Raw genomic sequence first — 12,456 nt, 5'->3', positions numbered from 1 at the left:
TATATATATATATATATATATATATATATATATATATATACATATACACACACATATACACACAGACCCTTTCCAAAAAATTAGAATATCATGGAAAAGTTGTTTAACTTCCATAATTCCATTGAAAAAGTTAATCTTTAATAGATGCTAGATTCTAAGAACACAATTTGGGGGGTGGTGGCGCAGAGGTTAGATAGGTGGGCCTGTGATCCGAAGATCGCCGGTTCACGCCCCGGCCCCGACAACATCAAAATTGTGGGTGGGGTAGGTGAAACACCCACACTTGCCCCCACCCTCATTCGCCCCACCCTGGGCCCATGAGCAAGGCCCTTAACCCCCACCATGTGCTCCCTAAACAGGTCTCTCTTGAAAATGAGTTCTCGTGGCTCAATGAGACTAACCTGGATAAATAAAGGCTAAATGAAAAAAATATATATAAACAATTTCAAGTATTTATTTGTTTATTTTACATAATTTGGGCTTCCAGCTCATGAAACCCACGAAAACAGGATTTTTAAAAAATTAGAATCATTAGGATCATTGTCCTGCTCCATGACCCAGTTTGGGTCAAGCTTCAGCCGTCAGATTACACTCTGGGATATACTTGATTTTACTTTGTGTTCTACTAGAACAATTGCTTTCAACCCCTTGAGCATTCTGTCCTAACTTTTAAAATAACTAAACCTCACCTAAAGTTTGCTCTGTAATTTTGTAATGTCATGGTAAAGCCAAGACTGAGACGATTAAAGCATCTATACCAAATGTCCTAATGCATGCTCAATAACAACAAAGAACTTCTCCAGAGGACTTGACTCAACCTTGTTACATCCATACTAAATAATAAGCAGCAGTGTAATGAAGGCTTTGCTGACTTCTACAAATAGAAGCAACTGACAGCAGATGACTAGAAGTGATAACAACTGCAGCAACAGCATCTGTGGCACTGGTACTGTGAAAGCTCATCACCATCAGAGGAAACTGTGTTGGAGCGCAGTAGTAAAGAGTTCTATGATTTTAAAAGGCATGCACATGCTTTTTTTTATTTAACAATGTCAGGATTAAGGCCTTAAGTCTAAATGAGGAACTTGTCTTGCACTTTTTACAACCATACAACAGGAGTTCTGTTTTCCTCTGAGCTTGGAACGTCTAAATGAGTGAACAGAGACAGCAGTGAGAACAATCACAAGTCCAAGGAGTTGATTGCAGCCCTGGAGGAGGAATCAGCACAAGAACTTCTCACAGCTCTTTAGTTTGTGCAAAAACACGAAATTAAAGTGAGTCACCTTTGGCATTTTTCCACAGAAAGACAATTTAAAATTTGGTTCTTTGACATATTATTTGTTCTGAGTAGAAATGTCGCTGTTTCAAATCCGGTCTTTGTTGATTTTTATGAATAAATTATTCAAAGTCAGTGTTAAGGGGCTTAATGAACAAGAAAACCTCTCAAAATGATCAGCAATTAGACTGAAAAGATAATGAGGGGGAAAAAAAGCATCAATAATCATTTAAAAATAAATAAAACAACTTTTGATTAACCTACTAAAAGCCCAGGGAACTAATGATATAACACATTTTTAAAATAGTGTGGCCTTTTTGATGTAAAATATAAAATTATAAGGGGGGGAGGGGGGTCACGACTTTTTTCCCCAATGTAAAAGTTAAGCACATCACTGAAAACAGACAAAATAACTTGAAAATGACTCACCTCATCCAATTTGGTTTGTTGACAAGGAAAAGAGAAAGTGAAGCCCAGAGGAAGCCTTTTATTCTTTATACCCATCTTCTCCAGAAAATTAGCCAGACATTCAGCTACGTGGTCAAATAACTATAAGGAAGAAAAGGTTGTTCTCATTAAGAGCTGAGCAGTGACTGCACAGATGCTGCAAGAATCAAAGTCAATTCTGAAGCCGTTGTGTTACGTTTTAAGTATCTCTGGAGCCGTTTCATTGACAGAAGCAAATGTTTCAATAGTGCATTGGTGGACAGAACCAAACTGTTCACTGCATTAAGGAATCATATCAGTTACATCAGATTTAAAAAATAACTTATTTTATAAAAAGAAAAAAAGGCAAATACAAAAACAGGCATTGGTTGATGTCCAATATATTTACACACCAACTGTTTGATGTGCACAAATAAAATGTTAAAATTGTACCATTTCTTGTAATACTGTTTCTATTATTGCTTTTTGTACCTTCACTTTGCATTAAGAGAGTTATGGTGATAGGAATAGTAGGAATTATACCCTATTAAAGCACTGCATGCCTATTTTAACATTTAAAAAGTTTTACATCTATGATGTTAGAGCTTTAGTTAGTTAGTAGTTAGTAAGGACATACATACTGTATTTTCAGCCAAGTAGCTGAAATCAGTCAAAGGTCTTATGAATTTTAAAGGACATTTACAGGCTTGTTTGGAAGGTTGTCACAGTTTGATCAAGCCATAAATGGTTAATAATCAGTTAATTTTACAGATATGGAGTTACATTTCTTTTAGTAATAACTAGGGGTGTAACGGTACACGTGGGTGTATTGAACCGTTTCGGTACAGCTTGTTCGGTTCGGTCTATGTGTGTACCGTTTCGGTTATTTTTCGCTCATTAAATTTTATTAACGAGAGATTATGTGCCCCGGAACTAAAGTTCCTACGCGTATTTCAGCACGGTGCTATTACTTTGCAGCACGCGCAGCATTAGCAGCCTAGCAGGCAACGAACAAGCCATGTCGTTGTGGTCTCCTGTTTGGGAACATTACGGCTTTCTTGTTAAAAGACAAGTGAACAAATCTAGTAAGTAAGTAAGTAAAACTTTACTTATATAGCGCTTCTCAAGATAAAAATCACAAAACGCTTCAACAAATCAGATAAACAAAAGAAGCAAAAAACAAATTCAGGCAAAAGCAGATTTAAAAGATACGTTTTTAGCTGACCTTCAAAAGAAATCACTGAGTCCAGTGATCGGAGAGTTTGAGGAAGAGAGTTCCAAAGTCTTGGAGCCACGGAAGAAAAGGCTCCATCTCCTTTAGTTTTCAATTTTGTCTGGGGGACAGTCAGCAGGCCTTGATCACAGGACCTCAGAGTTCTGATCGGTGTGTAGGGATGTAAAAGTTATGTTATGTAATTTGGTGTTTGACCATGTAAAGCTCTCCAGGTTAAAACCAAAACCTTAAAATCCACTCGATGTTGAACTGGGAGCCAATGCAGTTGCTTTAAAAGTGGTGTTACATGGCAATACTTTGATGATCCCGTCAGGAGTCGAGCCGCAGCATTTTGCACAAACTGCAACCAGTCTAGGGAGGTTTTGTTTAAACATGTATACAGTGCATTACAATAATCCAGGCAAGATGAAACAAATGCATGAATTAACATTTCCATTTCTGGACGGGAAACAATATGGCTAAGTTTGGCAATGTTACGCAGATGGTAGAAACAGGAACGAACCAGAGACTTGATATGATTTTCCAGAGTAAAACAAGAGTCAAAAGTTAGCCCAAGATTTCTAACCGAAGACTTAGCTAAATGACCAAGAGGTCCAAGGTTCTGCTTTATCACTGCAGTTGTTTTTTTTCTGGAGCAAAGATGATTACTTCAGTTTTCTCGCTGTTCAGCTGAAGAAAACTTTCTGTCATCCAGCTTTTAACTGAATCCATACAGTTGAGTAAGATTTGTATTTTTGAAACCTCATTTGGTAAAAAAGAGATGTACAACTGAATGTCATCAGCATAACAGTGATATGAGATATCCTTAAAAGATGACAGTATTGGACCAAGAGGGAGCAGATAGAGCAAAAACAACAATGGCTTCAGAACAGAGCCCTGAGGAACACCAAAATGAACAGGGCAGGACTGGGATCGGAAAGTAGAGGAAGCCAAGAAGACAGATCTATCGGACAGGTAAGAGGACAACCATTTTAAAGCAGAACCTGAAATACCAGCCCAGCTCTTCAGCTATCCAGCAAGGTCAGATGATCAACAGTGTCAAAAGCCGACGTCAGATCCAGCATAAGCAGCACAGAACATTTTCCTGCATCTCGTTGCATCAATAGATCATTTGAGGCCCTAAGGAGAGCTGTCTCAGTTGAGTGGGATTTACAAAACCCAGACTGAAAATGGTCCAGAATACTGTGTTGATCAAGAGCAGCAAACTGCTGGACCACAACCTTCTCAATAATCTTTGCCAGAAAAGGAAGTATGGAGATTGGTCTGTAACTGCTAAATGAAGAGGAATCTAAATCAACAATTTTTAAGAGTGGGTGGATGACAGCACTCTTTAGGCAAACAGGTACTTGACCAGAAGCTAAAGAAGCATTTACTATGTTCAGTACACTAGGACCAATGCACTGAAAGACACCCTTAAACAAGCCTGCAGGTAGAATGTCCAGAGAGCAGGAGGATGTCTTCATGGAGCTAACAAGCTTAGCGAGCTCATGAAGGGACACTGGCTGGAAGGAGTCTAAAATAACAGGCCGAGCTAGAGAGGGAACAGTCAGCCCAGGTGCGGGTGAAGCAATATTATTTCTCACCTTACTGACTTTGTCTATAAAATAAGAAATAAAAAGTTGGCAATCCTCATTTGAAGAGATAGGAACAGAAGGTGAAGCTGGGGTGGTAATGTCCCTGAAAGTATTAAAAAACAGTTTGGAGTTTCCTTTGCTCCTAGCAATCAGGTTAGAGAAACAAGTTGCCCTTGCTTCTTTAACTGCATTGTTAAAAGAGGCTAAAAGATCCTTTAAAAACAGAAGATGCACCTGTAGATTAGTTTTCTTCCACAAACGTTCAGTTTTTCTGCAAGAACGCTTTAAACATCGAATGCTGTCATTTATCCACGGTGTGGGGTTAGAGACAGGCAATGACCTCTTTTTGATAGGGCAAATATTGTCTAAAACAGAAACAATGTTCAATAAAATGATCAGTCAGTAAAACTACATCATTAAAAGGAGATAAAAATGGATTTAGCTCAGTCAAAAAAAGGTCTGCTGTTGAGGAGTTTAAAAAGCGAGAGCTGACTTCACGGCGAGGTGATTGCTGTAAAACAGTTTGATATAAATTAAAATGAATACAGTGATGATCAGAGATAAAAATGTCCTCAGAAGACAAACAATCAATATTCACACCTGAAGTAAAAACAATGTCCAAGGTATGCCCTTTGGAGTGAGTCGGTCCTGACACATGCTGAATGAAATTAAAAGAGTCCATTACACTGATAATGTTCTTTGCCAAGGAGTCAGTGACGTCATCAATGTGGATATTAAAATCACCAACAATAACCAGCCTGGACAGATTTAGAGTAGCTGATAAGAAGTCACTAAAATCCTTTAAGAAAGTACCATTTGGACCAGGTGGACAGTAAACCACTGCACAATAAAATGGGTTCTTAATCCCAATTTTAAAGAGCTACAGCTTGAACGATGCAAAACGTCCAACATTAGACGTGCGGCAGGAAAACCCGTTTCTAAACATGGCTGTGAGGCCTCCTCCACGGCCAGACAGCCTTGGCTGGCTGATGAAAGAATAGCCACCAGGACACAGTTCGATAAGAGAAATAAAATCTGAATCACGTTGCCAGGTCTCAGTTAGTAACAAAAAAAATCCAGATTTCGAGATTTTATGAAGTCGTTCAGCACGAATGATTTGTTAGTAATTGAACAAACATTAAACAGAGCCATATGCAGCGGGGAAGAAGGCGGGGTACTTGCCGTAGCGGCCCGTTCCAGGTGACGGAGAGACTGAGGGTTAGATCCATGGATATTATGTAGACCATCAACGGAGGGAAGGTGATGAGTCCGGAGCTTCTGGATACACAGAGCGGAGGTAGCAGCAGCGCAGAGGTCCAGATAGAACACAGCCGGGTCGGGATGTGTTTGTAAAATCCCCATCGGACCAAAAGCCAGTGCAACAAGTGGGAAGAGTTTTATGGAGTCGTTTGCCAACGACCCCACGCTTTCAGAAAAGCCTGAGCTTCACCTGGACACCGGCTCTCTTGCCTCTCTTCCTCTTTCTCCGAGATCCGCGCAAACACAGTTGAGGGTCGCAGAGAACGCCGGATGGGACGCCGCTCTCTGGTGAGAATGAGCTCATACCCGAGGGTGGGGCACGGCTCCTCTGCATGGAACCCCGAATAGACAGCAGCGTTTGTCGATCATAGACCAGCATAGGTTGAACATCCCCAATACCAAATAAAAACAGGAGTGAACAGATAAAAAATGCCGAAAAATAACGGCCATCAGCAGTTTTGGGACAACCAGCAGCGGCGAGGCCAAACACAGGCGCCATCTAAAGCTGTGTGTCGACATCGTTTCACAGAGAGTGGATCTGCAGCAGGCAACATGTCCAACCTCTTAATGCACTTGAAATGACATCATCCGAACATGAACGTCTCTTCTAGCAGCTTGGAGCAAAGACCAATAACAGCAACATTTAAACAACCTTTATCAGGTCATTCAGATCGGTCCAGAGCAATAACACAAGCTGTAGGAGTTTTTAAAGCTCTGGATCTATGTCCGAATGTTGTGGATGCGCCGGCTTTAAAGCATATGATTAAAGACTTGAGCCCCTACGACTGAGCTGCCTACGACATCCATCACATCAACACTTCAGCCAAAAAGTTGTAGCAGCACTTTATGAAAAAGCTAAAATGATCGTCAACAAGCCAGACCCTGCCACATTGATGATGAGCGAGAGATTCAACCACCTCTTATGATGACCGTGCAAGAAGAGGTATTGTTATTGTATTATTGTGATCTAATTAACTTTTTTAATTTAAAATTATAATCTTAACTCAATTTTTTTTTATCTGTGTTGTTTGCAGTCTGAGGATGATAGCAGCTGAGTCTTCTTCATCCACCAGATCACCTCCAGCTAAGAAGTCTGTAATGGCTGAACTTGTTTACTTGGCATATTTTCAAAATAAACATTTTGTAAGTCTTTATTTTGGCCTTTTTTGTACCGAAAATTAACCGAACCGAGCCCTCCTTGAAACTGAACCGAACCGACATGTGATTTTAGCATACCGTTACACCCCTATTAATAACTCAGAGTTATCCTCAACACTTACTTCAAGCGCCAACAAATCATCCAAGATACTGAAGTATCTTGCATAGGATTAGGAATAAAGTTATTTAATAGGTTTGAAAATATAAGATGATCTTAGCTTACCACTGTAGTGTGAATGGTAATATAAATATTCTAGCCCTTCATTTGCTGTCTGTTAACCAGGTGGCAACTGTATCAAGTTTGAATTAGGGCCTCTACACATAGCAAGAGGTATGCACACGGTGACAGAAGAACCCAGAGATGGGGGGGGGGGGGGGTGATGCACATTTGTGTCCAAGTTTGCTGCTGGTTGCTGGGAAACCTAAAAGTAGCTCATTTTTCTAGCAGCGATTGCGTGTTTGTCAGGTCTTCAAAAAGAAAACACTGCCATCACATTTTCAGACGTGCAGGAGGAACAAAGGGAGCATCAGTGCAGGTTCATAATGCTCGGAGATATGGAGCTCTTTCACCTGCAGCTTCTGTCCTAACACTCTACGCTTATTGTATCTTGGCATTATGCATGAAAGTTGAAACAAGATTTCAAAAATAAAAACATAAAATAAGCTTGCTATGTGATCGACTCACGATTAATAGCAAACACGGCTAAAAAAAAAAAAAAAAAAAACTCTACTTTTTATGTGTCTGATTCAACAAATTGCCAATAGAGCCGCCTGGTGCGCAAGTTAAAATAGTTTCTTCTGTTCCTGTAGGGCACAGAGCGGCTTGGGCAGCAGTAATCTGTGCTCTGCACACCTCAGCTCAACACCGCTCTGTGACCGCGCACCATCTACACATAAATGTGTTTTAGAGTGCAAGGCAAACCGTTTTCCAATTGTAAGAGGTTTTTCTTCCTGTTGCTATCCAGTAACCTATCATGGCAATAAGCATCTATATATAGTGTGCTTTATTTTGTTGCAGCACAGACCTGAACTGTGACGTCATGCGAGTATCAGTGCTTTGTCACTTTCATAAAGTGTCTAAATGAATCTCTGAGAAACATTAATGCTAAAATGATGAATGAAGTTTAAAACATTTGATGATGTGACAATACTTGGACTCTCTTGTCTGAAAATAAAAATACTGAATATTTTGATGTTTAGCTTTCACATTTAATGCATAGTTATTTTTAAAGGATCCTCTGTCCAAGATAATGGAAGAACTAGGATCCCTTTCTTGGATCACTTCATACCATCAATTAGCTGATTAATGCATCAGGGAAAGCTTGAACAAATCTTTTTGGTGTGTAGCATAATAAATCCTATCAGTGTTTACTTGATTTTTAAGCCTATAGAATCTGTTAAAAATAATTTGAGTCACCATTCAGCATATTTAATAAGAAAAGGAGATAACACATGAAGTTTATGGTTCTGAGGTTAAACAACAACAACAACAAAAAAAAACGGAACATAAAGGAAGGCCAGCCTTCTATGCTAGGTTACATTATCAGTTATTGCTAAAGGTTGGTTGTCACCACTGAGTTATAATGTTCATTTAGTTAGTGAGAGATTTAAAACAAGCCCGCCAAGACCACATTGTCACAATAAGATCTAGAGGCTGAACTTCTCCAGAGCAGGTTATGAGTTCTGCCTTTATTACTATGAAGATCTAACTGAGCTGGAAAAGTCTCCTTTGTGATCCCAAAAACTCATGTTCAGCTCAACATAGTTCAAACACACATATACCGGTGTGTTAATCATGAATGTAGTACTTTCTACCACCTTGTGCATGTCTGTTTTCAAATTTGTGTATTCTGCTTCTTTATTTTTATTATTTCATTTGTATTTTTTTTTTCTGTATAATTAAAAATTGCTACTGGATGCCTCAAATTCCACTCAACCCCACCCCCGTCTGGGATGAATCAAATATCTATCTAAATTTGTTGCACCATAGTGCAAACCTTTGGTGTTGTCACAATAATGAGAGCCAAGGTTTCTCTTTGGTCTCCAATGTGGTTGATAAGGTTGCAAGAATTCTCGATTGTATCCAGTCAATGCAATTTGCAGTCAGATATTTTCCCTCCCACTTAAGTCTTTCAACATACTGTTTAAATGTAATGAGCCAAGTGAAAAAGAAGAATAACCCACTGTATCTTTCTGTGTACGGTAAATATGCATTTAAATTAAGTTAAAATTATTATTATTTAAGCTCACATCCGAACGCATGAAACAGAGCGGAGACAACGGGAGGGGCTCTTCCCCCTTCCTCCTCCTTCTCCTCATATGGGCTCCGCGAGCATGTCAAAATTTATTTAGAAAGTACCGTACATTTAAAAACAGCTAAAGTGTTTAACAATAAAAATCAATGGTACTAATTTAATGAATATTTACTATATTTTACCAGTACTTTGTGACTCCTGGTCGCATGACCTCGATAATAATTCTGAGTAAAATTGACCAGAATATAATTTTTAAATAATTTTGGTTACATAGGTGGTGGGCACTGTTCTGTCCAATGACTATGCTTAGATATTTCTTGTGTTCATTCTGTAGGTTGAATGGTTTTAACCAGGAGTCAGACAGCGAAGCATCATGAAAACATGACGATCACCAAGCCACAGTCCATGACACGCCATCCAGTGGCTGAGTCTTGTACTACAACAAGAGCTGCACATAATGCCAGGAGCTGGGCAAAGATTCTGAGAATGAACGGTAAATACCTGTGGCTTAGAAGCTGGCGCGTCTTATTCATGTACAAAATTATGTTTTATCATAAATTTAGTATGTGCGGCTTACAGTCAGGTGTGTTCTATAGCCCAACAATTACAGTACTTAGTTTGATGCTGGTGACAACAGCAGCTCAGTGGTGTGAATATCAGCTAATATTTACGAGTTCAGCTGTTAGTGAGCCAACGAGCCGTGTCTGACTGCCTGCAGGGCATGTTGAGGGAAGTTACGAGTCAACTGGAGAAAACAGCACCGTCAGTATTGATATTGTTGCAAATAGAAACTGTAAGCATCTATTTGAGTTTATTTGTTTTATTTATCTTTAACCCTAAACAGAGTCTGACAAAAACAGGACAGTGCTGGTCATAAAATATCTTCTTGACAAGGTGTGAGAACTTACCTCAGAGCCGCTGCCTCTCATCACAAGCTCGGGTATTTCATAAATCTGATTTTCCATTTCAACTTTTTGCTCGCCATTACCCTTAACTTTAACCAGGAGTATTCTGAAGAAGGATCCACCGAGGTCCAATGCCAGGAATTCACCTTGTTCTTTGAACAAAAACAGAAGAAATTGACAAAAAAGTATGCTTTTATTTCTCAAAATGTTAATTCAGTTCACAAGAATACCTGAAAGTGTGCAATGAATGTCTGTTGACTGTTAATCCAATCATGGTTTTCGGTTTATGAAACAGTGCAGGTAATAGCTGATATAATCTGTTTCGTTTTTCTTGTGCGTGTTTTAATCTTTTTGGTATCTGATTAAAAACAAAAAGTTGTTTTGCAGGGTTGTGGTCCAACTATATTGATTCTCCATCTGGCATATAAATAATGAAAATTGCTTAAATGAATATAATGCTTATATAACGTTCTGCTTTTAGCTCTTCGTTAATAATTTTCTTTGTGCATATGTTATTCGTTTTATTTGGCATTTTTCTACTGTATGTGCAATAAAAAATAGGGGAAATGCATCTTTACAGGATCTGCACAACAATAAGTGCATAAAATCTGTGAGCCATCTATGAACAACATCACCAAAAATACTACTAAAAGTACTAGATTTGAAATGGAAGATTTTTGGCTTTTTGTATAAAGGACTCAGCTCATGTTATGTAAAGCAATTTAAAGATTTTCAAAGACAGAGGCGTTACCAGTTCCATCAGGAGTGGAGCGCACAAATGTGGGCAGCATCTTGACAGTAGCTGTAGGGCTGGTGTCTCTGCATAAGCCTTTGTCCATCTCTCGCCGGAATCTCACTGACAAATCCATCAAAGCCTCATCTGACAACTGAAGCTTTTGCAAGTACGTGTCCACCTATTAAAAAGTAAATAATTACTTTAAAAAAAAATGCAAAGAAAAGGACAATTCTGACTCAAGAATGTATCAAGTGAATCATAGCTGTATTCAACAGGATCTCTTCATGACATTTATTGTGTGTTGTCTGATTTTTGCAGTCTGGGAAAAGGGATGTGTCAATAATAAACTCACTGGAGCCTGTGACAAATGTGGTGCCAAAAAAAAACTTCTACTTTAACTCACAGTCCTTGTATTGTAGGTTGTTACACAAGATCAGTGAGTAAAGTTTTAATTGACAGTGATGTAGCTGTAAATGGTTTTGCTCTGAAGCATTATGTGCAACTGTTCGTTGTCTAAAATGTCAAGACAAGCACTGCAACGAACATTTTGTTATCCCACTTTGATTTCAAAAAGCAAAGCCTTGCTAACTTCTAATTTACACCTTGTCCTTAGTGTCATCAGATTATCAGATTAGGATTCCTCGTATACAAATATGAATTATGCATCTTATTTAATGTAGACTTGTGAGTTTAACATTGTAGTGCAGCTGACCCAAAAACAGCATTAACACGTGTGCACGTTTCAACAAGTTAGACCACACAAACACAGAAAACATGTTGAACCTGAGGGTGGTTCATTGTGGTGCATTCACGGAGTAAAAAACTGATTTTTGTTAGTACTTGATTGGCTAATTACTGGTGACTCAAGTGAAGCTTAAAAACCTTCCATTTCTGGTAACATGTTTAGCTACTGGTGCATCCGTACAATCTATGATAAAACTTGTACTGGCTAATTTTTTCTAGAATTAAAAACATTCCTGTCCACTAAAGAATGAGAAACTAAGCTCTTAATAGCCTTTATTATTTTCAAGAGGGACAGTATTATTTAGTAGCCATTTAGATTTATGTTCTATAGGACAGTTTAAAAAGACAATATAATCATCTGCTGACAGAAATGAAAAAGGCAATACAGTAGTCCCTCGCTACTTCGTGGTTCGTTTTTTGCAGATTCACTAAATCACGGTTTTTCTAAGTAAGATTGGACATGACACAATTGGCTGATTGACGGATGAGCCATGGGTTGTTTATTTAAAATAGATTATTTTAAATGAATTTGCACCGTGTGTGAAGCCCACAAGTGGAAGGGAAAGATCCCTCCTGCAGCTGATCAGCTGATCTCCTTCTCTGCCACGCACACACATTTCTCCTGCTGCAGCTTTGTGAAGGGTTAACCCTTTGCTGTCCAGATGCACAATCGATTTTTGTCTTCCAACTTAAAATTCAAAATATGTCACATCGTAAAATCATCATAATCACAAAATATAAAAGTGTTGAGTTATTTATTATTATTTTAGAACTTCATGTTCAGTTGTTGAAGTGTAATTGATCAAGAGGTACATTTCTGCTCTGTGCTGCTGAAGCTGTGTGTCATCCCTTTGATGTCCTGCTGCACTTATCTACAATTTAAATACT

The 12,456-nt window shown here is 38.7% G+C and overlaps 1 protein-coding gene across 1 annotated transcript in view; it reads right to left on the bottom strand.

Annotated features, from left to right (window-relative positions):
- The window catches only part of LOC119414075 (hexokinase-2), an 82,150-nt gene that overhangs the window by 59,077 nt on the left and 10,617 nt on the right, over positions 1 to 12,456 (bottom strand). The window contains exons 2-4 of the mRNA XM_037681193.1: positions 10,840 to 11,002; positions 10,092 to 10,240; positions 1,706 to 1,825 (exon numbers count right to left, since the gene is read on the bottom strand). Coding sequence (XP_037537121.1) covers positions 1,706 to 1,825; positions 10,092 to 10,240; positions 10,840 to 11,002 — 432 coding nt within the window. The remainder of the gene's footprint in view (positions 1 to 1,705; positions 1,826 to 10,091; positions 10,241 to 10,839; positions 11,003 to 12,456) is intronic.

The sequence above is a fragment of the Nematolebias whitei genome, chromosome 8 (genome assembly GCF_014905685.2).
Source record: "Nematolebias whitei isolate Nwh7 chromosome 8, NemWhi1, whole genome shotgun sequence".
Lineage (NCBI taxonomy): Eukaryota > Metazoa > Chordata > Actinopteri > Cyprinodontiformes > Rivulidae > Nematolebias > Nematolebias whitei.
Note: the sequence above shows the minus strand (reverse complement) of the source record. Positions and strands in the feature narration are given on the sequence as shown.